The sequence below is a fragment of the Astatotilapia calliptera genome, chromosome 4, assembly GCF_964374335.1.
Source record: "Astatotilapia calliptera chromosome 4, fAstCal68.1, whole genome shotgun sequence".
Taxonomy (NCBI): Eukaryota; Metazoa; Chordata; class Actinopteri; order Cichliformes; family Cichlidae; genus Astatotilapia; species Astatotilapia calliptera.
The window spans coordinates 25737646-25765051 of NC_137425.1; the positions used below are offsets into that span (position 1 = coordinate 25737646).

Consider the following 27406-nt stretch of genomic DNA (forward strand, 5'->3'; position numbering starts at 1 on the left):
GCCAAAACAACAAACAAAACACCCCCTTTAACTAAAAATCAAACCAAGAACTCTCTAGCCGAAAACAAAACACAGTGGCTGAGCTCCCTGTCGAGCCAAAAACAGGAGAACCCCTACCTGCTTCCACTGTGATGAACTAATTACCACTGTAAAGGCACACCTTTGCTCACAATAAAAGAAAGAAAGCCAAAGTTACACAGAGTTTAAATTCACACACACTAAAGTTTGCTGCCCAAAGCACTGTAGCTCACAGCTCTGGCAAAATGGGGGAAGTGGCAGGGGCGTGGCAGTTTAGGATGGCAGACTATATGCCGTGGCTGACAAGCTGCAACACACCTCAGCTGTGGCTCATGAGGCAGACCTGTAACACAGGAAAGGAGAAAAAAAACTCTCTCACAGAGGGAGAGCCACTAAAGGTCAGCGACCGTAACAACATAACAGAAATGCCTTTTTAATTTAAAAAAATGTAATGATTAATAATTAATAATAATTGCTCTAATATGCTGAAGTTAAACACACCTCATATACCGAGAATGTAAACTAGACTTGCACCAGGAAACAAACCTTAACAATGGATTTAGCCCAACTTTGCTGTCACATTGCTTCTGCAGGTAAGATCATGATCCACAATCATTTTACTGGAGCAAATTATTTTTTAGTAAAGTATGCTAACTTTGACATGTATATAGGGATTTGATTCTGACTTTTAGAGCTCTTCATGGACACGCACCAGCTTACGCCACTGAACTTCTACAGCACTATGTCCCTAGCAGGTCCTCGAGGTCATGTGATCAGGGCCTACTTGTCATACAGCATACAAGGCTGGGAACTAAGGGACACAGATCTTTTGCCACTGTGGCTCCCAGACTGTGGAACTCTCTCTCACTGAGGTTAAGATCTGTGGGCTCAGTAGTCTCTTTCAAGAAACAACTAAAAACACATCTTTTTAGAATTACATTTCGTTAACTTTTTGTCTTTTTTTGTTTTATATCTTGTTATCTCTTTTTGAAGCACTTTGTGATCTTTTGTCTAGAAAGATGTATATAAAAAATATGTTACTTATGTTATCCCCATGAAACAATGGCAGTCTTAAATGGCATAAGCTGTAAGGAACTTGACAGATGTATTAATATTATTAGGAGAAAATCTTGGATCATTTTCTGATGGATGCATGCATCAGAAGATGCATCTTTATTTTCCAGGAAACAGGCAGGAACAGGTAACATATAGATAAATGCTTATATTGTTTTTTGGGACACAAAAGAAATGCCTTTTCAATAATAATAATAATAATAATAATAATAATAATAATATCAATTAAACCCTTGTTCAAGTATGCTGAGTGTCAGCTGAGGTTAAGCACACCTCATATACTGATAGTGTGAACTAAACTTGCACCGGGAAACAAACCTTAAGAAACCTGTAAAACCACACAACTCTTCTCTCAGGTCTTCACTTCAACTCCATCTTTCTAAATATGACGATGAAGCTAATGCTGCTGCTCCTTAGCTGTCACATTGCTTCTGCAGGTAAGATCATGAACCAAAATCCTTTTACTGGAGCAAATTATTTTTTAGTAAAGTGTGCTAACTTTGACATGTATATAGGGATTTAGCACAACTTTAAAAAAAACAAACAAAAAAACTCACTTGCACTCCGACATCAGAGCTAGTCAAACAGTTGTATAAATGATATTTATTCTGCACTCCTTGAAGGTAAAAATCACAATATCTACTGATGTAGCAAACATCCCAGCTACAATACATACATGCTGGGACTCACTCTGAACTTGTTACATTCGAGTTTGCGTGTCAGGTTCTTTGTGTTACAGTCAGAGAATTTGGCACATTGTATTGGACATAGGCAGGTATTGGCAAGCAGGCAAGTGAAGCACTTCATGCTTCAGTGGGTGAAAGCAGGAACAGATGCAACAATAGATAAGCGTTTAAACTAAGTACTGCCAGCCCTGAAGATTTTTTCAAATGTTAGAACAACAATAGTTAACATTAAAGATAAAGAAAAGATACCTTATTTTTATTGCGTCTTTTCTGCCATGGCGTCTTTTCTTAGTGCAACTAAGAAATGCATTCAAACATTCAAGCTCTAACAGAAATATAATCTGACCTCGAGCAGTGGTTTTACTTTATTTTATTGGGAGAGCCAAAACATTTTAGCTCTGATTTTCTGAAATAATTAGGATTAAAAAATTGGATAACACAAATGCACGTTTTATCAGCCAGTGATTAACAATTGAATTTGATTTGCACTACAACTCTTCTGCACTGTCCATTAGTGATGTAGTAGAAAAGGGTTGGTATGTAGTATAAAAAACATATATTTTAAACATGGTTTATTTACACTGCTAGACTCCTACACTCCCACAAGATTTAGGCAGAATGCTTTTAATACACGTGAAATAGTTTCCTGATACATATTTCTGTTAAACAGATGATTCTTCATCATTTGCAGTTTAGCAAATCCAAAGACTCTGTCTCAAAAGTGTTTAGCAGAAGCTTTAGTGAAAATGTTAAAGAATATAGCAACATAGTTTTTTAAATGATGTAAAGTGCACTGTAAAAGCTAAGTAGTTCTCAGAACTAAAAAGAAATATGCAAACCTGTTGCTTCTAAAAAACTAAGTAAAGCTTACTTAAGTAGTAAAGGTTGTGTTCGTTAATAGTCTGAATAGCCCAGAGGAAGAAGCTGTTTGTGAGTCTGGGGGTGTGGGACAGGTGGTGGGCAGGGTGCAAGGGGGTCACCTGTGATGGTCCTGGTTTTAATGAGACAGGAGAATCGGGCGATGGTCACCAGGGGTGGCTCTTTAAGTTAGGAAAAAGGAAGCAAAGATGAACCTGGAATTTCCCCTAAACAGCCCTGGCATCTGGTTATCATGTCCATCAGCATTAAAGGGAAAAGCAAGAAAAAATACAAAGTAACTCTTGGCTATGATAATTCCTAATCTCTGCAGCTGCCACAGAACACCAAAGTACAAATATGCACACAAATATGTAATTCATGCTAACAGGAGGATGAAAAAATATTATCATGCTGTTACATTATTAATTTTTATAAAATTGATATTAAAAGAATAGAAATAAAGAAAAAGAAATAAAGAAAAAGAAATATGCAAACTCATTGCCTCTAAAAAAACTCATTATGAGTATATAAATCTGGAACTATTGGAACTAAGGAACTATTTTTAGTAGAACTTTATTTTTAATAGAATATTTATTCTACGTTTGTCATGTTCCTGGGTATGTTGACCCAGCGTTTTAGGTTTAGTTTACAGTATTTGGATGCTGTTTATGTTTAAGTTCATTAGATTAGCGAAGTTCATTTGGTTATTAGACTCCTTGTGTTTTCTTCCCCTGTATTTAAGTTTCCCCTCACCCTTTGTGTTTTATGCTGCGTGTCTTATGTTATCAAGTTTGTTTTGTCATGTCTGCGTCTCATGTTTCCTGTTTTATTTTGAAGGAGTCGTGTGTTCTTTGCTCATTGTATTTAGTTTCACTTCCCCTGTCCTGTCATTACCCTCATGTCAGTCAGCTGTTCCCCCATGTGTTCCCACGTCCCCTAATCACCTCCTGTGTAGTCCTCTGTTTTCAGTGTGTCATTGTCAGATCGTCTGCTTGGTTTCTAGGCCAAGAGTTCATGTCAAGTTTTCTTATGTCAGGTCCATGTTCCTGTTGTCGCTTTTTATTTAATTTAGCTCACCCAGTTTAGTTTATTGTTAGCACTGCCTTTTGCCTTTTGTGTGCAGTTAATTTGCCAGCCTCAATAAACGGCTCGTGTTTAGTTATTCAAGTCACGTTTTGTTTCATCTGCATTTGGGTCCACCTTTGACTCTACACACAGTCAGCCCCACTGATTGTGACAAAGTTGAATTATTTATTTATTTATTTATTTATTTATTTATGCGTGTGTTTCTGTCTGTCAGGATTTTTTTTTCTGAAATTATTAATTACACTGCCACCATGTGGATCAGATAAAACACCCACAGTTAGGGGGAAAAAATGTGAATAGGACCAGGATTATGGACAGCTGGTGAAATTGCATTTCATCTTTTGATCTTAAATATTTATTAGGATCTCAAAAAATTCTATCTAACAATGTTTATAACCAACGTTCTGCAGCATATAACGCATGCAGCTTACATTTAAAAAAGTTCAAGCTGAATCACAATGAATGACTCATATTTCTAATAATGTCTATATTGTTTTTCTTATTTAATGTATCACGTTATCAATGTTTGTTTCCCACAGTGAAACACTCACTGGTGTATTTTATTACTGAATCCTCTGAAGTCCGAAACATCCCAGAGTTTATGGCAGTTGCAGAGGTTAAACGCACTGAGTTTGGTTACTGTGACAGCAGCAAAAAGATATTGGAAACAAGACAAGACTGGGTCCAAAAAACATTATATAATGACAAGGCTCAGTTGGATTCGTACAATGAACTTTGCTTTGCGATACTGCCATACGTCTTCAGAAAGTGGATTTCAAAGTGGCAGCAGCTGGCCAGCCAAAGTGAAGGTGTAGTATTTTCTCTTATACTTTATGTCGCATCATGTTGTTAGTCTCTAGATTTTAAATTGTAATTTTGTGCATCTTGATTGTGACCAGAAATTTTACTAATGTGAACATGCTTCAAACTGCATGACAAAAGAATATCTTGTTGCATTCACAATCATCCAGGTAAGTAAATCTCCAAAAGTTGATTCTGTTCATCTGGACCATTTATAAGAAAAGGGAAACCTGCAGCTGAGACTGAAGAAGTCACTTGGATGAGTGACGAAACGTTTCTCCCACTGAAAATGCTACGTTCAGATGAACAGAATCAACTTTTGGAGACAAAAGAATACATGTACACATTGTTCTAAATAGTTGCCTTACATTAATTGCATTAATTATTAGTGCCTTCAAACTGCCTGTAATTATTTTTCTGGTTCTTACGGATGCCCTAGATGGTTGAATTGTTTTTTTTCCTCTTGTCCTTCATCTTTTTCTTTTAATCATGAATTGCGCCTGTTTTCCAATATAATGTTGTCAGATCAGTTAAATCACAGGAAGAACACAACAAAGATAGAATAGCAGTGCCTCACAGTATTAATATTATTCATTTTAATTAATTTCTAATTCACTTTTCAGTTGTCAACACTTTACAGATGATGGAAGGCTGTGAATGGGATGAAAACACTGGAGAGGTGAATGGTGTGATACAGTATGGTTATAATGCAGAGAACCTTCTTGAATTTGATCTTAAAACAATGAAATGGATTGCACTGAAACCAGAAGCTGACATTATCGAACAGGACTGGAATGCTAATGGAAACTCAGCAGAAACAATCTTCCTCACTCAGACTTGTCCTGATTGGCTGAAGAAATATTTGAAAAATGGGAACAGCACCCTGCTGAGAAAAGGTAGAATCACATGAGTGTGTAAACTACATCCTTTATCTTTCTATTAATGATCTTTAAAAAAAAAAAAACGGCAACGTGTGTTAACGTGTTGTTTTATGCAGATCAAAATGAAAATTAGTGGTGAAAACTGGGAAGTAAATGACACACAAGGAAAATAAATTATCAAAATAAATCCGCCGATTCATTTTCTGCCTCTTATTCTGGTCCAGATTATGGGGGCAGCAGTCTAAACCAGGGAGTAGCAGGTCTACTCTGACCCCATACTTACTAAACTCCTCCCCCCTTAGGTACAATTTTCCACCATTTGTAGCCACTATAACACTCTTTCAGTCACTACCTTGAGTTCATGTATACCCTTAATATACACACATACCTTCATTTACATGTATGCATGTACACACATATGTGTGCAAACAAATAAAACAAAATCTAAATAACATGAAATAGTCCCTCAGTCATCAGTGTCAAGGCTAATGGACCCAGACACAGACTTGGAAAATTTCACTTTAGTGTGTTTATTTACAGTGGTCCAAACTAAATACAAAAAGTATTATTGGAATTGAGGGGATCAAGGGAGGAAGGGTTTCCAGGCATCCAATATGTACAGATCTCACACTCACAGTTAGGCAGGTACCTGTGCACAGAAAACAGAGGGACAAAAAGTGAAACTTTTGCTCAAATTGCTTGTTCCATTTTAAATTATTACTTTTTTATTACTATTACAGTCTTTCTTGATTAACATTTTTCATCAAACAAGTGTACTACATTTACTTCTTCTTTGATGTATACTGCTTTGCTTCTTTCGCCGATTCTCACACCTTCTCTTTCCCACATTCCCTCTCTCCAGTTCTTCCTTCTATTTTTCTCCTCTGGAAGACTCCCTCCTCTCCAGTCAGCTGCCACGCTACAGGTTTCTACCCTCAAAGGGCCTTGATGTTCTGGAGGAAAGATGGAGTGGAGATCCATGAAGGTGTGGATCCTGGAGAGATCCTGCCCAACAATGATGGGACCTTCCAGATGAGTGTTGGCCTGAATGTTTCATCAGTCACACCTGAGGAGTGGAAAAGATATGAGTGTGTGTTTCAGTTTTCTAACGCTGAGGACAGCATCATTACCAACCTGAATAAAACCGTCAACTGGCGAAAAAACAAAATTAGACATGATCAAAGTAAGACAAACAGATTTGAGTTATTTTGTTTGCTGTTATTGTGGATCATGTTTAATGTTACGCTTAAATGTTTTATCGGATCCCAAGAAGAGTTGCTGTTACTATGGGAATTACTGATGGAGATCCTAAAAAAAAAAAAATTTCCAGCACTTCAACAAAACTGAAATTAATATTCTCAAGAAAACCATCAAGCTGAAATTAGTTTAGTACTTCTATGTTTCAAATTCAGCATCTGCAGTCTATGAAAGCCTTGGTTGTTTATTTGTGGCCCATTTAGGAGCATTTTGTTTGGTGAAAAACAGCTCATGTAAATGGGTTAAAAATTCAGTGACATGAATTATGGTGTGTCTGTTAAGCACTGTATATTGCTGCATTTGTGGTTACATCAGTCGAGTTGACATAGATATCATATCATATTTAAATCCAATATGTGACATATGTTATCAAAAAAGTATTCACACTAAAGAATGCATGGGATCATCATCATCATCATGAGTGGGATTTTAAATATAGAGATTATGGGAGAAAGCTGGCTGATATAACAGAGAGAATGTAGGTACTTTGTGTAAAGTGAACAGGTGGGAGGGAAGCAGTGCCAGGTTTATTCAAACTGTTCTATCATGGTGCATTTGGGAAGAGAAACTGAGTAATCTAGAAAGAAGAGCATGTGAAGAGTGTTCTGGAGCTGAACAGTATCAGACAGGATCATGAGTTTGAAGCTGGAACTCAAAGAGGTAATGCTCAATGTTGTCAGTGTGTACGGCCCACAGATTTGGATATTAGTTAGAAGAAAAAAAAGGAATTCTAGAGAAAGTTGGTTCAAGACGGTGCAGACAGTGAAGCTGTGATGCAAGGAGCAGATGTAGTAAAACACTTGGGGTCAATGATTTCAAAGCAAAGGCCAGTGCAGCAGTGAGACCTGCTACAATGTTTGGTTTGGAGACGATAGCAGAGGAGGATGTTAGGTACAGGCTGAGAAGGAGGCAGATGATCCGCTGTGGTGACCTCGAAAGGGAACAATTTAAATTAGATTTCTTTCATCAGGTTGAGTGTGTGGCTTCATGATCAAACAAATTGTCAAAAAAAATATTTTCAATAATTGGATGCAGTTTTATTCCATCTTATTTATCAGTACATTTTATCTTGTTTGTTGTCACTGAGCAGAAATCCTCATCATTGCTGCAGCGGTTGTTCTTGTTGTCATCATTGTTGCTGTCACTGTAATTGCCATTCACAAAATGAAAGAAGGTAAGAGATTTAAAGTTTATTTACCAGTCAGTAGAGACATAAATGCTTAATTTCATTATCTCTGCAATATAATAGTCTACATGTTAAACATTGTTACTTCTGATTTTTGTAAGAGAAGGTTTGATTGTTAGGCATTTAAAACTGTCCAAAATGAATTTTATTGATTTATTTAATTTATTTTAGGCAGATGCCCTTCCTCTTGTAAGTACACTATCCCCCTCTAATCTGGTATTCTCACCCTGGATTTAAATTATTTGATTAATATTGTGCTAATTTTATTTATTGTTAACTTTATTGTTATTATTATTTGGACTTTTGGATGTAACAGCTCCTCACAACACGATAGAACTCTCCGAAAGACCACACAGACAGACAGAGGAGTCTACACAGTGTTGACACCTGCAGTTAACACTGAACAAACAAGAACTGAGAAGATTGTCTATTTCAGTTTTGTTTTATGTAAACATGACTTTTTACACAAAATCTTTTTTTCCTTTGTTATTGTTTTAAATTCAAGTTAACTTGTAATAACTCAGGTAAAATGCATTTTAATATTTTATCATATCATATTTCCTATAGCACTGCTATAGCTATTAATGATATAATGTATATATAATTTGTATGGTGTATTTATCCTGATGATCAGGTGGTGGGGGATAATGCTGGACAGACGTGTTCCTTGGTGGGGGTGTCGTTGATTGAGAAAAAACGAGTAGACACACGTTTGTTCACACCGTTTTTTAAGAATCTTTTTTTATTTTGTAGGTTATTTTGAATGTGTTAAAATAACATTCGGTAAAATAATGTAAAGAAGAATGAGATTCCTCAGCCGTGATGCAGTCAGAAATTAAGCAAAAGGCCTGAAATCCAGCCTTTGGGGGTATATGTAGAGTTATATGTAAGTGTTTTTGCTGATAGTTATTTCTGCTCTAATCACATCAGAAACGTAATCAAAATATAATCAAGAATTAATAAAGTCGAACAAGAAAATTATCACTACAATGAAATAATTCTAATAACCTTTCAACCCAGACTTTCTCTGTGTGTGTACTGCACAATGTCACATCTGCACTCCGTCTGTGCAGATGTCACCTTAAACGCTGTATGTGAGTGTAAAGAATAGAATGATGGAGGAAAACAATGTATTTTTGTTTAAAATAAGAAATCCTGTTGAAATAATGCTAAATCGAGTGAATTATGCTAAGTATGTGTCAATTGTAAGGAAATAGCTTTTACTAAAGGGGTGAGGGGGAAAGAGAACAACGAGGTCAGCTCAAATCGGATTTTTTCATGTGTTAAGTATTATAGCAAATAAGAGCTTAAGAATTTAGATGTCTACACAGTGTTTTGTTAGAAATGGTGACAGTGTAGAAGTTTCAAAGTAAAGGGACACTAAGTACTATGATAAGGTGGGTCATCGGTACCATGTGAGACATAAACATCGTCAGGTATCTCAGCCACGGTTGCTCTCATGGTCACTAAAACAGCAAGTTATTGGGTGAAGGATGAAAGAATAGAGAAAAACATCTAGTACACGTGTAACAGAGTAGCAGCTGTACCTCTAAGCTTGAGTACTCACTTCTGGGAAGTTAGCTGTATCTGTGGTTTTCTGAACAGAAGAGATCCATGATACTTTTTAATTATTCAATGCTTTAAATAATAATCTTTAAAAAAGTGTCTCGACTGGTGATTCCTCAAAGTTGGTAAAGAAAAATTACCAGGTTGGTACGAGGGAAACTTCTTTTGCAGTTCATCTGAAAAGATGCACTTACGCTTTGGGATCTTTTAAACATCATTAGGCACGTTGCTGTCTGTCCCGTCTGTGAGCGCAGAACAACTCGCAAAGCAGCAGTTCAGGGATGATGTCACACACATGGGTCCTCTGTCGGAATATAGGAAATCACTGACATTTTTATCAATCTTGAAAATCCCCCTGGACGCCCTGGACAGAACGTGAAAAATGAAAAGAAGACAGTTGGTCACCCTAGGTAATGGCATATTAAAGATATTTTTAAACAGGCGGGAACAGAGCAATGTGACAAAGATGTGTTAAAGATGCTTGTGAAGACCTCTCTACTTCCATGGTGCAGTCTTGCTGTACTCATCCCAGTACACCATCAGGATGAGGTGCTTTCCATAAGCTGACCCTACAGAGTGTTTATTGTACTTTAGCAGTCTGCAGGACAAGTACCAGATTGTTGCTGGGTGCCCAGTCTCTAAATCCCCCACCTCATGGTGGCCAAAGAAATGGTTGTGATTTTCAGACAATTCATGATGGTGCTTTGGTTCGTGATGTGCCACATTCCTTATAGGTGCATGGCAAGGTCGCCCACTGGTTAGCCAACATAAACGAATGTAAATCAATTAGCCGCAACCAACCAACCACATGACGTCATGTTCCGTATTAACAGAAGATGCCACTAAACATGTTGGTAAAACTTGAAGCACTTAAATCCAGCTTACAGACAGAGTTACATCTATGCCAGTTTTTGAGACCAGGGCTCCACGATGTAAATCAGCCTTGTTATGTGCAGCAGTTCATGTCCTTGTAAGCTGCTTGGCTGTTAGACTCTGATGGTCTATCACAGCTGAATGAAATCGAAGCTATGCCAGAAATTAAGGCAGAATAGAGACTTAGACTTAGAGCTTTTTATTGTCATTGTGCAGTTTCTTGCACAGTGAAATTGGGTAGCTGAACCACAAAGGTGCTAAAGTAAGAAGAAGAGAAACCAATATACAACGAAGGCGGAAAATAAATAAATAATTAAATAAATAAATAGAATAAAATAAAAAACAGTGTATATGTATACATATGTGAGTGGAACTATATACATGGTGTATGTGTAGGAAACATTGAAACAGACTGGGACCAAAATAATTGCACATGAGCCAAAATTATTGCACAGAACATGGAAAGACTGAGATGTTGCACATAGATGATCAACAGCAGTGTCAGGGTGGATGTGTTGGGGAAGTCTTTACACACTCTTAGTTTGCATTAAGAGTTCTGACAGCCCTCGGGAAGAAGCTGTTCTTTAGTCTGTTGGTTTTGCACCTGATGGATCTGAGCCTTTTTCCAGAGGGCAGGATGTTGAAGAGGTGGTGGTTAGGATGGAGGTGGTCCTTTATAATTGCCCTGGCTCTGGAGAGACATCTTGAGCTGGCAATTAAGTCCAGGGAGGGGAGTGGACAGCCAGTCACCTTCTCTGCAGTTCTGATGACCCTCTGTAGTCTCTTCTTGTCAGCTGTTGTGCAACCAGCGTACCACACAGGGATGGCGTGCACCAGCACACTCTTGATAGTGGCACGGTAGAAGGACACTAGGAGTTCAGTCTGCAGCCTGTTCCATCTCAGAACCCTCAAGAAATGGAGGCGCTGCTGGGCTTTCTTTACTAGGGCTGATGTGTCTGTGGACCAGGATAGGTCCTCGGATATGTGGGTGCCGAGGAACTTAAAGGAGGACACCCTCTCCACATAGTACCTTTTATGGATAGGAGAGGGGGATCAGTTCTTGTTTTGCGGAAGTCCATGATCACTTCCTTTGTTTTCTTGGTGTATGCAAGTGAATGCAAGGGAGGATCAAAGGTAAGTAGTGTGATTTAAACTATGCTGAGTGGAGACTGATTGGCTTGAAGAAGATGGGCATGAAAATTATTTTACTACAGTGCTGATGTTGGCATTGAATTTTACAGTGTGGTAAAGTGGAAAAGATGTAAAGAATAGAGAAGGAGTTAAACACCTGGGAAAGCAGGCAGACGACTTAAGCGCTTTGACTGCTCCGGGAGAAAAGAAAAGCGCTATATAAGAATCAGTCCATTTACAATTTATCATAGTGATTGTATGCACTCACATACTTACTAAAATTTGGCATAAGCTTCATTTAATTCTCTTTTTTATTGTTAAAGGCTATCCCCGGTGTTAGCAGGACATGTATGCAGCCCTGAAATGTCATGGTCAACCTACCACACTGCTGAAATAAAACAAAAGAATCCAGAGAGTAAAAGTTCTTTAAAATATCAGCCTTTCACTCCACCCGCAAATTGGTAGTTTGGTTTTGTTCCTGTAACAGTGCAGTGGGTGTAGAGCCTCTATTTTTGTGTCTGCAGATATGATGTTAGCTATGGCCTCTGCTGACATCTTACTGGTTTATTGCAGCTTTTGTGGCTTTATTTTTTTTTTCAGATGTTCATATTTTGCAAAGGATGAGTGGTTGTAAATGGAGTGATGAGACTAATTGATGGATACAATCAGTATGGTTATGATGAAGAAGACTTTATAGTGTTTGACCTGCAGATCACTGCATATCACTCCAAAACCACAGGCTGTCATCACCAAACTAAGATGGAATATGGAACATGCCCGATTTGAACATAATAAAAGCTCTTCAAGCCATTTATGCCCTAGGTTTTTAAAGAAGCATTTCCACTATGGGAGGAGCTTTCTGGAGACAGCAGGTATAATCACATAATCTGATGTAGTAAGCGGCGAAATTCATATGGCTTCCTTTTTCTAAGATAGAGTACAATTCAGAATCTAACATTTGTCGCTTTTTTCCTTTCTCTCTGTTGTTCTTCCCTCAGTGTCTCTCCTCCAGAAGACTTCCTCCTCTCCAGTCAGCTGCCACGCTGCAGGTTTCTATCCTTAAAGAGCCAAGGTGTTCTGGAGGAAAGATGGAGAGGAGCTTCATGAAAGCGTGGATAATGGAGAGATCCTCCCCAACAATGATGGGACCTTCCAGATGAGGCTCTACTTTAAAAACCTAAAAAATAAAAAATAAAAAACTTAATTCATTCCTATTTTCTTTTAATTGTATCGTGGTCTTAGATTCCTGACAATAAAGCTAGAGATGAATGTCAGGGAGCTGCTCACGTTACCGTAATTAAACTCTTTGCCACAAGTCTTGGTGCATGGTTCATCATCCAGGCAAGGCTGAGGAAGTCACTTTAATGAGTTACGAAAAGTTTCTCCCACTAAAAAAGCTACTTTCAGATTGACTGAATGAACCTTCTGGGTCTTTGCCACAAGGCGTCGCTGTTGTCCAGTCTGCTTAACAAGACTATTCAGCGATCATATATTGGCCAATAAGCCACAAACAAAAATAATATTCAACCTTCCTACTTCCTGTGGCAGCTCAACAAGTTCATCTGCAGGACCTGCTGGTTATTTGTTTTACACTGCCGTTATCCAGTCTGTACTTTGCACGTCTGTACAGGTCCAGGGTAAGGAAACAGATAGAAAACATCTCTGCAGACCCCTGCAGACATAAACTGCGCCAATTTTCAATTTAGGCAACACTGATGAAAACTTTGAAACAACGCAATGTTAAATCATTCAGTAGTTTGCATAGTTTCACAAGACTTTCTATGGTTTCTTATTATTACTGCAATTTAAAAAAAAAAGGTTTTGTATGTAAGAACTGCAGATTTAAGTGTTTCCATGGTTACAAGCGTGCTAACTGGAGAAACTGGAGGAACAGGGGGAGGGACACGGGTTGGTCACTTACTGTCGGTGGACGACGACTTGTTGATTCACATTTCTGTAAAGAAAAGGAATAATAGTTATGACCTTAAAGATAGAGAAACGATGAAGTTGTGTTTGCTGCTTATCTTCTGTCGTAGTTTATTTGCAGGTAAGAAAAATATTTTATCTCTAACAGCAGTAACCTGACCTTGAGCAGCTTTTACTTTCATTGTACTTTAAAGCACTTTTGACATTTTTAATTGAAGTTTAGAAGACAGTTTCTGGAATAATAAGAACATGAAACAGGACAGAATTTTCTTATTAGTACTGAAAAAACAGCTCGGTGTATAAGACACACACACACACACACACACACACACACACACACACACACACACACACACACACACACACACACACACACACACACACACACACACACACTCTTCACTTTACTGGATTTTCATCCGTTTCTACAGCCTAATCAAGCTCTTATTTTATGTTCACACTCTATATACCCTCTGTAACTCTACTAATTCTAATATAAAAAGAATGCACCCTCAGCACAGAAAAACAGAAAAGTCAGTGATGTACAAATGTAGCAAAAATAGGAAACATTAGAACTGTAAATGTTTTCTTCCTTGTCTGCAGATTAACAGTCCACAGGTTGGGTGCTCGCACTCTGATTCGTTCCCTGGAGATGAAGGAGAGAGAGCTCAGAGGACAGCAAGATGGAGGAGTGAAGGAGAAGGTGGTGCAGCTCAGTGTCCAATTAGGAGTGAGCAGTTCTTTCACCACCTTCATTGCTGTCAACAAAGACAACAGAGAGGCGATCCAAGGACCTCTGCACCGCAGACATATTCTACCACCCTGTGAGGTTTGTTTAAAGCAAACAAAGCAATACCATGAAACTGTTAACAGCAGGATGTCAGAGTCAATAGAGAGGACTCAAAAGAGCAACTTCAAATCAAACTATTTATGTAGTAGGTGTTTCTTTGCCAATGTCTTTCCCCTGCATTAGAAAGTAATAAGCCAGATGGAAGTACAACACACATCTATGCATTTCTATAAAAACTGACCTGCCCTGAACTTATAATCTCTCTCTCTCTCTCTTTGTTTTTCCTTAAAGTGATGGCTGTCCATTCGTCCTGTAAAAGTTGTAAATATAAACCTGAATGAATGGGAGTAGAAACTGTGTGTGCGCATGAAGACATGCTTGTGTCGCTGAGATTTAACAGATTTATGTATGTTCACGTAGCCAAGTGATAATCATATATAATAATCACTGAATAGTAATAATGTTATTGAACAGGTTAAACATTTAGATATCACAAAAAGTTGCAAAAAAGCAATAAAAAAAAACAACACACACAGCTGTGAAGTCAGCTGCACATGAATAACATTAGTACAATGACAACTTTAATCAGAGTGAGTTCAGAAGATCCAAAAGTGGGACACTAAAAACAAGCTAGTGAAAGCAAAAAGTGACTTTGAAAAATTTATTTCATAGAATTAAAACACTGATAGGAAAAAAAACTAAACATGAGAAGAATGGCAATCCTGCAGCGACCAATCAAAGAAGACTGTAATGGCTGCATTGTAAAGAAGTGAGTGAAGAAAGCTGATTTTTTTTTAGTTTTTCTGAGATATGCAGAGTTTTAACGAACAATTTGAACACTATTATTCATTTACATTATTTGTTCTCAACAGAGATGGGCAGTAATGCGTTACAAGTAACGTGTTACTGTAATCCGATTACAGGCACTTGCCCTGGTGGCCATTCTTTCAGTGGGCATTTCTCAACAACAACTACAAACACTAGTGAAGTGAATGGGCATTTAATTAAATAATGAAACATTTAATTCAATAATTAATGGCATATTTAATTCATTCATTTTGTCACTCCTGGCCCTCCACACCTCACTGCCATGATTGTTTGTGTAGTTATTGGATTCTAAAACTACTAGAATAGAATAGAAAACACATAAGATGCAGTCTCTGTTTTTTCTTCACCTTATTAATTTGAACTGAACTGAAATAAATCCGTTCTTTTCTGTATGGTAATGACTAGGACCTGTCCCAGCTGTCTCTGGTGGATTCAGTATTGTCTCCAATGTTTCTGATAACTTCCAGTTTGGGAAGTTTCCCATGCAGGTGAGGAATGCAGTGACTGACAGACTACCCCTCCTTCATTTAGGACCCATGCCAAACACTGAGTAAAGACTTCCTTGCATTAAACCTGCATAGCTGTTTTCACATTTATAACAAATCACCTAAGTGACCGGCAGTGATCGTATAGTGCTCTGAGTTGTTGCCTAAACAAGCCCTCTTCAAATCGGAGTTACAGCAGAGAGAATATGGCACTGAAGCAATGATGACAGCTTTAATAACCTATTTTATCTGCAATTATTCTTGTATGAAATTCTCTTAAAGTAGCAACTGAATTTCAACCAACTCAGCTAGCTCTGCATATTTTATTTCCTCTGTTAAAATAAAATGTGGCGGAGCCCAGCTGTAATTGTACCTTGCATTAATATGGTGTATTATTGATGGTGACACAGCACTGCTTAGCATGTCGTCCTGAATCTCAGGTGTGCCAATGACCTGTGCAGTATATGAGGCACTAAAATCCTGGTGGATTTCTGGGATACGAACAGGACGGAGTCATGTGAGCTCTATCAATATTGCACCACTTACGTCTCAGACCTGTATTTATGTATTTATGCACTGAAATCGCGCTGTAATATCCAGTTAACTGTCCACATTTGTACTCTGTTTTTCCATTTATTATATTTTTTTCATTAATTTGTCTGAAAAAAGATCCACGTAGTAACCAAAGAGAGCCTAAATCAATGGTCTCTAATAGCAGCCAAATTATAAGAGCTTTCATTAGTGATGGTGAGATGAAGCCTTGTGATGAACTGAAGCTTTCCATCCAACTGGTCGACTCATGGTTCGAAGCATTGTGACGATTCATTGGCTCTACTGCGCCATCAAGTGGACGATTAAAGTCAGACAGGCTCAATGATTATAATGATGTGATGTGTAAACCTCTAAACTTAATAAATAAATTGTTTTCATGGTTATTTATCCCGAATATTGTCTCAGTATGTCTGATACAAAAGAGAAAGTGGAAACTATCAGGACAGAGTTTTGGTATGATTGTGTAACTGTGTAATCATGCTTATGTACATCTGGACAATGACACAAACTAGTGTGTGGTGCTTCACTTTTTAATAAACTAAAATCAGATTATAAGATCTGTGGTGTTGTTGATTTATATTATGGTACTTATCATTTGTGATATTTATTACTGTGTGCATACTTTATTAGGAGAGATGAGATTAAATGTTGTCAGACAAATATTCTCTTCCTTGCTGGTTCCATCGAAGGAGAAATGTTCAAGTAAGTATGTAACTGGGACGTAATCCAATTCCACAACACAATGTGACGGGGAATCAGCTGTGTTTTGCTGCCCAATTTATTTAGAATCTGGTGCAAACCGGCGAGCCAGTTCCTGAATCAGTCACGTGGTACGGACTGCCCGCGAGGCCTCGAACATCACTGCATACGTAATCAAAGCAAGCCTCGATACACGCTTTACAAAACTACCATGAGATTACCCGACACACGCTTCAAAGCTTCGACACACAGGAGACATCACTACTGCACACAGCCTTCACACGACAACAGGTGCACCACACTGCTAAGTGTGTTTTGTGTTTAGAGTTTTGCTAAATGGGAGACTGAGCTTTGAATAGTGTTTAAGATTTTGGCAACAGTGGGACTGATTTGATGAAAGAGTTTTCATAGTTGACAGTTTAGTTTTTACAATGGGGTTTAGTGTTTTAGCAATTCAGAAAAACTGTAATACACCTGTGCTTTTCCCAGCAACTGAGGCTTTTACCCTGCACAGTTTAAGGTATGATAAAGCACTGACCTTATAAATGGCACAAAATACACATTTTAGCTGGGAGCTGGTCATTCACAGGGGAAAGGCTCCATTGTACAACAACAACAACAGTAGTAATAGTAATAATAAATTATTATTAGTCAGGCAAGTATATCATATACCAAACATGCTTCCAAACTAATGACATTTTTTGCATTCTTCACATCAGGTCAAAATGTACTTTTTTTTAAAAAGTGACTGGCACTGCGGAAATGGATCTACAGCACCACTTAAGAAATTTTAAAGAACTTCTAACAACTTATTTACAGCTTGAAATACGTGTATGACATTTATTACACACAGATTCAGTGAACCCAATCCAAAGAGGAAGTCTGGAAGTCCGCCATTTTGAATGTAAAATGACATTTTGGCACAGTTTTAGTGTTTTCCAGGCATCGCTGGTTTACACATTCGCCTGCAAAGTGAGAGGTCACTGGTTAAATTCCATTTGGTTACTTCAGGAACTTTTTGGGGTTACTTCAGAAAGGGACATCTTTGTCAAAGCCATGTTTGTGGTGGAATTTTGATCATTTATCACTGGACATAAGATTTTCATCTCTAAAAATGTATTTTGTCCAGTCTGTCCCAAACTTCACACGTTTGATGACAGTCTGGCGACGACTACATGCCAATATCTGGTCACACATGGTGCCACAGTTCTCATATAACATTTTAATCAAGACTACCCCACTGTGATTGAAGCATTTCTTGCAAAACAATCATAACCAAACAAAACCTTTCCTGTTCTGTAAATGAACAGTAGGACAAAATGATTACTAGTCATTGCGGAAAGCACAATTAATGTTTTTGTTTACATCGTTGGAACGAGGAAAAATTCCCCCACCACAAAAACAGAAATACTCATGAAAGCAACCTGTAGTGCAAACACGAGGGCTGAATTTATTACTTCCTGCACTAGAAACCTGCCGATGTTGCTGATATGGATAGATCACCAGTCTTCCTTGTCTTTATCTTATTATCTCCTGTTGAGATGTCGCAGCAGAAAATGCAGCCTGGCCTGTTGAAACATTGTTTTTTTTTAGTGTTTCAACTGAAAAAATAGAATGCCTTTGATCCAAATGGAATGCATCTTGTGAAAAAAGGTGACATCTTGTGACATCACAAGATGATGACATAGATCCTTTGTTATGTCATCATCTTGCTGAGAGAAAAAACCCTTAAGTAGGAGCTTTGCTCTGTTAAACTTTAATGCTCAACGGACCTTGACCTGACAGCAAGCAAACCCTTTTTGGAGAGTTTTGAGAGAATTTTACTTAGCAATTCACCGACCAAGCCGACACATTTCACCATGTCAGCTCACCCATCCTTCAGCTCAAATGAGCTTGGATTAGTTAAAGGGAGCATTTTGGGAAAGCACTACAAGGTAGAGGCTTTCCTCGGAGAAGGGGGCTTTGGTATTGTAGCCAAATGTCGTGATACCATGACTAACCGAGCTGTGGCTATTAAAGTGAACAAGAGCCGCCCTGATATTCTGCAACAGGCGAAATTGGAAATTTTCATCCTGGAGCAGCTGCGAAGGTTGGATTCAGATGCCGCCAACATTGTTCAATGGAACGGCTTTTTTCACGACGGAGAGCGGGTTTGCCTGAAATTTGAACTCCTTGATCAATGCCTGAGGGACTACATATGGGACCGGAAAAACCACTGTCTCCCCATAAGCGAAGTCAGGCCAATTTTAGGTCAACTGACAAATGCTCTGTCCCACCTGGGTTCTGTGGGAATGGTGCACGCTGACCTCAAACCTGGAAACATCATGGTTGTAAACCGCCATGAGTCTCCCATCAAAGTCAAACTTATAGACTTTGGCCTCGCATGTCCTGCGTCTGCAGTGATGCCTGGTGACCGTGTGGGGACGGTTGGTTATTGTGCACCTGAGGTTATGCTTGGCCTTCCTTACAATGAAGCAATTGACATGTGGTCTCTGGGGCTGGTAGCTGTGGAGCTTGCTACAGGGCTGCCACTCTACCCTGGAAATGAAGACTATGATGTTTTGAAATTCATCATAGAGACTCAGGGTCAGCCACCAGATCATGTTCTAGACTCTGGCGTCTACACTGAAGACTATTTCATTGAAGACAAAGACAAGCAACAGCGCTGGACATTTAAGACTGACCAACAATTTCAGTATGAGACAGGATATGAGTCCCTGGAGACAAGATGCATAAAACTGACGCGTCTGGATGACCTTGAACAAATAATAATGTTTAGACGAGGACCAGAAGCTGGCCAACGCTTATTTGTCAGCTTAATTAAACAGATGTTGGCCTTGGATGCACACCAACGGATAACACCCTCGGAGGTTCTCCGGCATCCCTTTTTCAGCCCTAAGAGTTCCCTGTGCATTGACATGAGTGCTGAAAGATCACAAAACCCTGTGGTCTTTCAGCACCCTTCAAACTTGGAAAGCAAGAGATCACAGAAAATCAACTGCAGTTTTCAAAACTCGGTTGAATTTTCTCAGCAATTATTCGTCCACACATCAGCCAGTCCATCATTCAGCTCAGATGAGCTTGAATTAGTTAAAGGGAGCATTTTGGGAAAGCACTACAAGGTAGAGGCTTTCCTCGGAGAAGGGGGCTTTGGTATTGTAGCCAAATGTCGCGACACAACAACCAACCAAGCTGTTGCCATTAAAGTCAACAAGAGCGACCCTGATATTCTGCAACAGGCACATGTGGAAATTTTCATCTTGGAGCAGCTGCGAAGGTTGGATCCAGATGCCGCCAACATTGTTCAATGGAACGGCTTTTTCCACGACGGACAGCGGGTTTGCCTGAAATTTGAACTCCTTGATCAATGCCTGTGGGACTACATAGGGGACCGGAATAAACAGGGTCTCCCCATAAGCGAAGTCAGGCCAATTTTAGGTCAAATCACAAATGCTCTGTCCCACCTGAGTTCTGTGGGAATAGTGCACGCTGACCTCAAACCTGGAAACATCATGGTTGTAAACCGCCATGAGTCTCCCATCAAAGTCAAACTTATAGACTTTGGCCTCGCATGTCCTGCGTCTGCAGTGATACCTGGTGACTTTGTGGGGACGGTTGGTTACTGTGCACCTGAGGTTATGCTTGGCCTTCCTTACAATGAAGCAAGTGACATGTGGTCTCTGGGGCTGGTGGCTGTGGAGCTTGCTACAGGGGTGCCACTCTACCCTTCGGAGAATGACTATGATTATCTGAAATTCATCATAGAGACTCAGGGTCAGCCACCAGATCATGTGCTAGACTCTGGCGTCTACACTGAAAACTATTTCATTGGAGACAAATACAAGCAACAGCGCTGGACATTTAAGACGGAAGAACAATATAAAGGCTCTGTTCCAGGGACAGGACATGAATCCCTGGAGACAAGATACATAATACTTACACGTCTGGATGACCTCGAACAGCTAATGATGTTTAGACGAGGACCAGAAGCTGGCCAACGCTTATTTGTCAGCCTAATTAAACAGATGTTGGCCTTGGATGCACACCAGCGGATAACACCCTCTCAGGTTCTCCGGCATCCCTTTTTCAGCCCTGGCCTCTCTAAAAGGTTCCCATGTATCAACACTGAAAGACCATACTGAATCAGTCTCCAGCATGGCATCTTCCACCCTGGACAAAAGTGATAAAAACACAAACTGGGGTTGGAAAATGACATTAACAGCAAATTACAATGCAAAAATTAATTAAGCTGCTTCAATAATGATCACTTTGGCTTCTTTTTTTTTTATTTTCACTCCCCCCACCCCAACCAGTCGTGGCAGAGGGCTGTCCCTTCCTGAGCCTGGCTCTGTTGAAGGTTTCTTCCTTTTTAAAAGGGAGTTTTTCCTTCCCACTGTCGCTAAATGCTTGCTCATAGGGAAATCTTCTGATTGTTGGAGTGGCCAAAACTCTAGGGGAAGTAGCAATTCTTGTGAAAATTAAAAAAAAAAAAGCCTACCAATCTTCAAAGTGCAGCAGCGGACACCTTACCATCACATCAGTCCTTCAATCAGACCTAAAACACCACCTTTACAGAAATAAATTCCATACAAATTGGAAATAAATTGTGTAATAATTGTTGTTTTTGATTGTTTATAAATATATAGAGCTACCCTTCAGCCTCCTAGTAGACATACCTGTGTTATGAATGTGAAACTCCTCTGATTTTCAGAAAAGTTGACCTCTGACCTTGAAGTCAAGGTCATTGAGATTTAAGCTTCACAGAGATTTTCAGTAGATGCAACCATGGTATTGACTTGAAAATTCTACACTATCAAAGACTTAGGTGCCCACAGCACCTCGCCATATACAAAAGATTTTTCTATTCATTTATGTATTATTAGTTTATTTATTTCTTCATCCCGCTCTCTCTCTCTTTTTTAATTCACCTTTCTGTTGCAATGCTCTGGACATTTCTAAACCCCACAAGTTAAGCCTCAATTTTCAACCCAATTTTCCTATACTTTCACTTGAACACGTCCAGCCTTCACCTCTCACCGGTCCTCGTCCCCTCTTCTCACAGCTTCCTGTGTGGCCTCCCAAATCAAACACAGGCCCAAATCAGCCGTTTCTTCTTCTCTGTTCATTCACTCTTCATCTTTTCAGTCTTTTCTTGGTGGTTAACTCCCAGCATGGCAAATATGAACTCAGACAGTCCAATGCAGTGCTTTCACACAGTCATGTCACTGGTACACTTTCCAGCTTGTAATTCAGAGCACATGTTCCATTAACATACATGCTGCTGGACCCTTCAGTGTTTTAGGTCAGTTGTACTGTCTTCTGCCTGCTGTTAATTCTTCAAATCTACGGTGTTGTTCTGTCTGTCTTCTGTCTTCATCAGGAGATTGACTGTCCTTTAAGCTTCTTCTCAGGATAAGGGCAGGATGAGAGGTGAAGCTGTAAAATTTCAGCCAAAGCCTGGCCTGTTTGTCGTTCCAATTATGTTAATCTATCATTTTGCCGCTGTACTCATCTGAGGTTGAGCCAAGTCCATGGGCACCTGTATTAACACACTAAGACATTTATTTAATATCATTTTCATTACTATTTCTTAGCACTTTCATTCTCTAATTCCTCTGTTTACCTTTTGAAACGTCTCTCACAAGCTCACAAGCTATATTCAGACTTCCTGCCAGACACACACACACACACACACACTCTTCACTTTACTGGATTTTCATCCGTTTCTACAGCCTAATCAAGCTCTTATTTTATGTTCACACTCTATATACCCTCTGTAACTCTACTAATTCTAATATAAAAAGAATGCACCCTCAGCACAGAAAAACAGAAAAGTCAGTGATGTACTAATGTAGCAAAAATAGGAAACATTAGAACTGTAAATGTTTTCTTCCTTGTCTGCAGATTAACAGTCCACAGGTTGGGTGCTCGCACTCTGATTCGTTCCCTGGAGATGAAGGAGAGAGAGCTCAGAGGACAGCAAGATGGAGGAGTGAAGGAGAAGGTGGTGCAGCTCAGTGTCCAATCAGGAGTGAGCAGTTCTTTTGTTTTTGTTTTTTTTGTTTGTTTGTTTTTTTTTTTTGGCCTGTCCCGTTTGGCTCTTTTGCCATCAGAATTGTTGTCTAAAGGCAAAGAAAGATGCCCAACGGATTTACTTTACCAAACTGACCATCCCAGCCTTGCCGTAATGGTCCATTTGATTCACCTTTTATTGTTTATTTTATTTTCACTTACTGAATACGGGACAGACTTGACTGGGGGAAAGAAGGGGAGAAAGAAAGAGGGAAAGAGAAACAGCTGAGAAGAGGGACGGGGGAGAAGGGCAAAAGACAAAAACCAACAGAACGGGCAGAGAAAAAAAAATGCACATATCAATCACCTGGATTACCTGCTGAGAAAGAAAAAAGAAAGCAAGCAGAAGAGAACAAGAGTAATAGAATAAACAACATCACAATGATATATGGGAATATGACAGTAAATACTAAATGTTAAACATTATTGTGCAGCACATAAGATCAACAGAACACAGTGTGCTTTGAGGTAGGAGCCAAAAAGGGTGTAGTTTGTGGGTGTGATCACCCGTGTGTACACCTGTGAGCATGGACGCGCTTGTTTTTTGTTTTTTAAAAGGTTCCTTCATGTAATAATCTGCTAGAGGGTGTGGGGGGGCCACAGCCCCATCCTCCAGGGCGTGAAGCAGGTGTGGAGGAGATCAAAACTCCAGACATCCAGAGGCCCCCAGAACACAAGAGACCAAGGAAGACCAACAGAGGGGCAGCCGCGCCACTGTCCCGGAAAGAGCTGAGGACAGTCCCAGATGAGGGCTCACTCAGCAGCCGCGGAGCAGAAGCCAGGGGGAGTTGCAGTGACGCGCCCGTGAGCTCCGCCGGCAGCCAGCTGCGCCTGAGTGACCGAGCCCCAGGCCGAGAGGCCGGGGGCACCCCACCTCCGAAGTGGCCCGAGCGAGCCCCAGGCTCCAGGCCCCGATAAGCGGCCGCCAAGGAGTGAGCCGGTGTGTACCTGGACGCCCATCCCCAGACACAAAGAACCACCAACGCACCGATGTCTGAGGGGGTCCGCCACTGGCAGGGGAAGTGGTGGTAGGGGGAGATAGGCCTCCAAACCTTGGAGGGCCTGAGATGTCCCCAGAGAGGTGGCGCCTGACACCCAACCTGACATATAGACACAGACATACAGGCACACACAGATACAAACATCCATTCCCACCCTCATGCTCTCATATGCACTCACTCCACACTCAACCAACGTGGAGACAGACATAAAGAGACGTTGTACACACGATCACACTCCCCAAGCGTACTCTACAAACCGGGTCTAGGTGCCCCCGCCCCTGGAGGGGGGAACTGCACCCAGACCCAGGTGGTGTTTCCCTTTTCCCTGCGGTGGGGGGAGGCAGACCGCCCCGACTCCGCAGCAGCAGGAAGGCTCCACACTCCAGACCGCAGTCGGACGGCCAACTCCTCCTCCTAGTCCTAGCCCCCCTGCTCCAGCAGGTCGCAGAGAACGGGGGTGAGAGAAGACTCCAAACCTCCCTCCACCCGCTCATTGTAATGTTGATGCATGTGTGTTCTAAGGTGCATTTAAAACCCAGGAGGGCTTGGAGCTACCTGCCAGAGAGCAGCAGGTAAGCGCATGGTCCCTCCTGCTAGCCCTCAATGTCTACGTGTATTTAAAATTGAGAGGTGGGCAACGATGCCAGGGGTGGGGTGTACACCCTGATGGTACTTTGGACTCCGTGTATCGTGCCCACCCCCAAGATCCTATATGTATGTGTAATGAGAGTGTGAGTAATGTGAATGTCTAAGTTGTGGGATAAAATTGAGGCAGAGGCAGCCAGAAGGGGACAGAGGGGGGGGGGGGGGGGGGGGGGTAGCCTCCTCTGCACCCTGGTGACATACCCCTACTCCAAGGCCCTGCATGTGTGGGTGGTTGTGGTGGAGCGGGAAGAGGGAGGCAGCTGGAGATGGGGAGGGAAGGAAGGGAGGGGCAAGTGACCCCTCCCTGGGGCCAGCTCCCCCGCTGACCCCAGTAGGCACCCCCATACTCCGCGACCCGCCAGGGAAAGGGGGCCCAGGCCCATCCAGACCGGGCCCAGTGCAGCAGCGCCGCCCGGCCCCACAGAGCCCGGGACAGTCCACCCAACCCCACCACAGAGAAAACTGCACCCACCCCACCATCCACTCATCTTCCAGACTACATAAGACAATAAACACCCAGGCTGAGATCTTCCTCCACCTCTCCTGTATCTCCCCCTCCTGCAGAGGGAGCTCCTGAGGAGAGGAAAGCTCCTGGAAGATGTGACAATCTCCCCCACCAGTTGAAGAGCCCCCCAGGTGGCTCGACGCACCGGCGGCACCCTGCTCCAGGGCTGGGCCCCCATGCACCCACCCGCCCACAACCCCGGCAACACACCAACCAGGACCCAAGCCCCCGAGGCCCGGTCCGGGTCCCAGCCCAGAGACGGAGCGCCCCCAGAACCTCACGCCCATCCCGGACCCACCCAGGGGCAGCCAGGCTACCAGGTCAGTAACCCACGTCCGTCAGCACAGACCCTCCCCTAGCCCCGCTGCACGCAGCCGCGAGGAAACAGTCACCGGAGAGCCAACAGAGCCCCTAACCGGACATGACCGCTACCCCGGGTTGAGCCCCCCAAGGAAGATGCCTCCGGGGAACCCCCCGACGCCCTAAGCCTGTCCCTACCCCCACACCAATCACAACAGTGAAGGCGGGACCAAACTATGACCCCCCACCCCCACTAGGTGATGGAGCTGATCAAAAGAGCCCAGAGCAATTGATCTGATGTGGTGGCAGAGGCTGTATCAAGACTAATGTAATCTAATAGATAATTTCTATATTGGTTAGAATTAAGATTATTTTTATTTTTCCAGTTCATGAGGACTGTTTTCTTGGCTATGCATAGGGCAGTGAAAACCATATGGGCGATATTCTTTTCTGAAGTGACATTATCTAAGCTGCCCAACAAACACACTAAGGGGGAAGTTGGAATGTTACATTTCAGACACTTCGATAAGTCTTCACATATCTCGCGCCAAAACTTCTGAACTGGTGGACAGAACCAAAGAGCGTGGATATAATTGTCCGGTGAATTGGTTTGGCAGTGTGAGCAGTTGTTGGTAGACGTAAAGCCCATCTTGAACATCCGATGACCTGTATAGTGCACTCTATGTAATATTTTGTATTGAATTAATTGAAGACTGGGATTTCTAATTAGATGAAAGGTTTTTAAGCAAATCTGAGACCAGAAGTTTAGGTCTAAGTTAACTGATAAATCCGCTTCCCATTTTGCAATAGGAAGTGATATTGATTCATCTGTTTTAGAAAGCATTCTGTATATTTTGGATAGTAATTTGGGGGGTTTAAGAGTAAGAAATTGAACCACACTTGGTGGTGTTTGTAGTTCAACTTGACCCGGTTTAAATTTCTTTTTTACTATGGATTTAATTTGTTGATATTCTAAAAATCTTTTCTTGTTGATCCCATATTGTGTAACTAGTCCGTCAAATGAAATAAATTCTGTTCCTTCTAGTATATGTTCTAAATATTTGATTCCTTTATCACTCCAATCTGAAAAGTTTATCATATTATTGTTTTGTAATATGTCAGGGTTGTTCCAGATAGGTGTACGTTTGCATGGGATTAATGAAGACACCGTCAATTTTAGAAACTCCCACCATGCTGTCAGAGAAGAGCTGATGTTGATGCTTTTAAAGCATTCATGTCGTTGGATGTTTGAGCTGATAAATGGTAGGTCTGAGATCTCTAGATTATTGCAGAGTGCTTGTTCTACATCTAGCCAAGGTTCATCTAAGAGGGTGTGTTTTAGCCATCCTGAGATAAACTGAAGCCTGTTGGCTAAGAAGTAGTGCTGAAAGTTAGGCAGTTCTAGTCCTCCTTTATCCTTGGTCTTTTGTAGTGTTTTTAAGCTTATACGTGGGGGTTTATTTTTCCAAAGGAATTTGGACATACATGAATCTAGAGATCTGAACCAATCTTGTGGCGGTTTAGTTGGGATCATTGAGAATAAATAATTTATTTTTGGTAAGACCATCATTTTTATAGCGGCAACCCTTCCCATGAGTGATATGGGTAGACATTTCCATCTAGCCAGATCATCTTCTACCTTCTTTAAAAGTGGGATATGGTTTAATTTAGTTAGATCTGCAAGCTTGGGAGAAACATTAATACCTAAATATTTTATATTTCCCGATTGCAGTGGTGTAGAAGAGGAATTATGGAAGGAGCAATTAATCGGTAGGACTGTAGATTTTGACCAGTTAATTGAGTAATCTGATATTCTTGCAAAAGAGTTTATCAATTCAATCACCCCAGAGATATTGGTTTGTGAATTTTGGAGAAAGAGTAACACATCATCCGCATAAAGGCTGATTTTATGTTCCACGTTCTTGCATTTTATGCCCTTAATTACTGAATTCTGTCTAATTGCTGCTGCTAGTGGTTCAATAAAAAATGCAAATAGTGAAGGGGAGAGTGGGCATCCCTGCCTGGTGCCCCTCAAGAGACAGAAGCTGGAGGATGTCTGGTCATTTGTTCTAACACAAGCTGTTGGGGAATTATATAATATTTTTAACCAGTTTATGAAAGAGGATCCAAAACCAAATTTGTGTAAAGTTGCAAATAGAAATTTCCAGTTAACTCTGTCAAATGCT

At 40.7% G+C, this 27406-nt stretch overlaps 1 protein-coding gene and 2 long non-coding RNA genes across 4 annotated transcripts; 2 read left to right on the forward strand and 1 right to left on the reverse strand.

Moving 5' to 3' along the window:
* Nucleotides 1-1341: 1341 nt before the first annotated feature.
* Nucleotides 1342-10629, forward strand: LOC113018458 (major histocompatibility complex class I-related protein 1-like). 2 transcript variants are annotated; one of them, XM_080300438.1, is made up of 7 exons: nt 1342-1529; nt 4262-4531; nt 5147-5419; nt 6267-6587; nt 7752-7835; nt 8019-8036; nt 8164-10629. In XM_080300438.1, the coding sequence occupies exons 1-7, from the start codon at nt 1478-1480 to the stop codon at nt 8229-8231; spliced, it is 1086 nt and encodes a 361-aa protein (XP_080156564.1). In that variant the 5' UTR covers nt 1342-1477; the 3' UTR covers nt 8232-10629. The 2 variants fall into 2 exon arrangements, with proteins under 2 accessions (XP_080156564.1, XP_026016476.2); XM_026160691.2 differs by lacking the exon at nt 1342-1529 and having other exon boundaries at nt 2171-4531.
* LOC145428336 (uncharacterized) lies at nt 4952-6370 on the reverse strand. The gene is made up of 2 exons (XR_013908625.1): nt 6238-6370; nt 4952-6053 (listed from the first exon to the last, which is right to left on the reverse strand). It is a non-coding gene; the product is annotated as an uncharacterized LOC145428336 (long non-coding RNA).
* Nucleotides 10630-13286: 2657 nt separating the features above from the next.
* LOC145428335 (uncharacterized) lies at nt 13287-14388 on the forward strand. Its single transcript, XR_013908623.1, has 2 exons — nt 13287-13464; nt 13947-14388. It is a non-coding gene; the product is annotated as an uncharacterized LOC145428335 (long non-coding RNA).
* Nucleotides 14389-27406: the final 13018 nt, after the last annotated feature.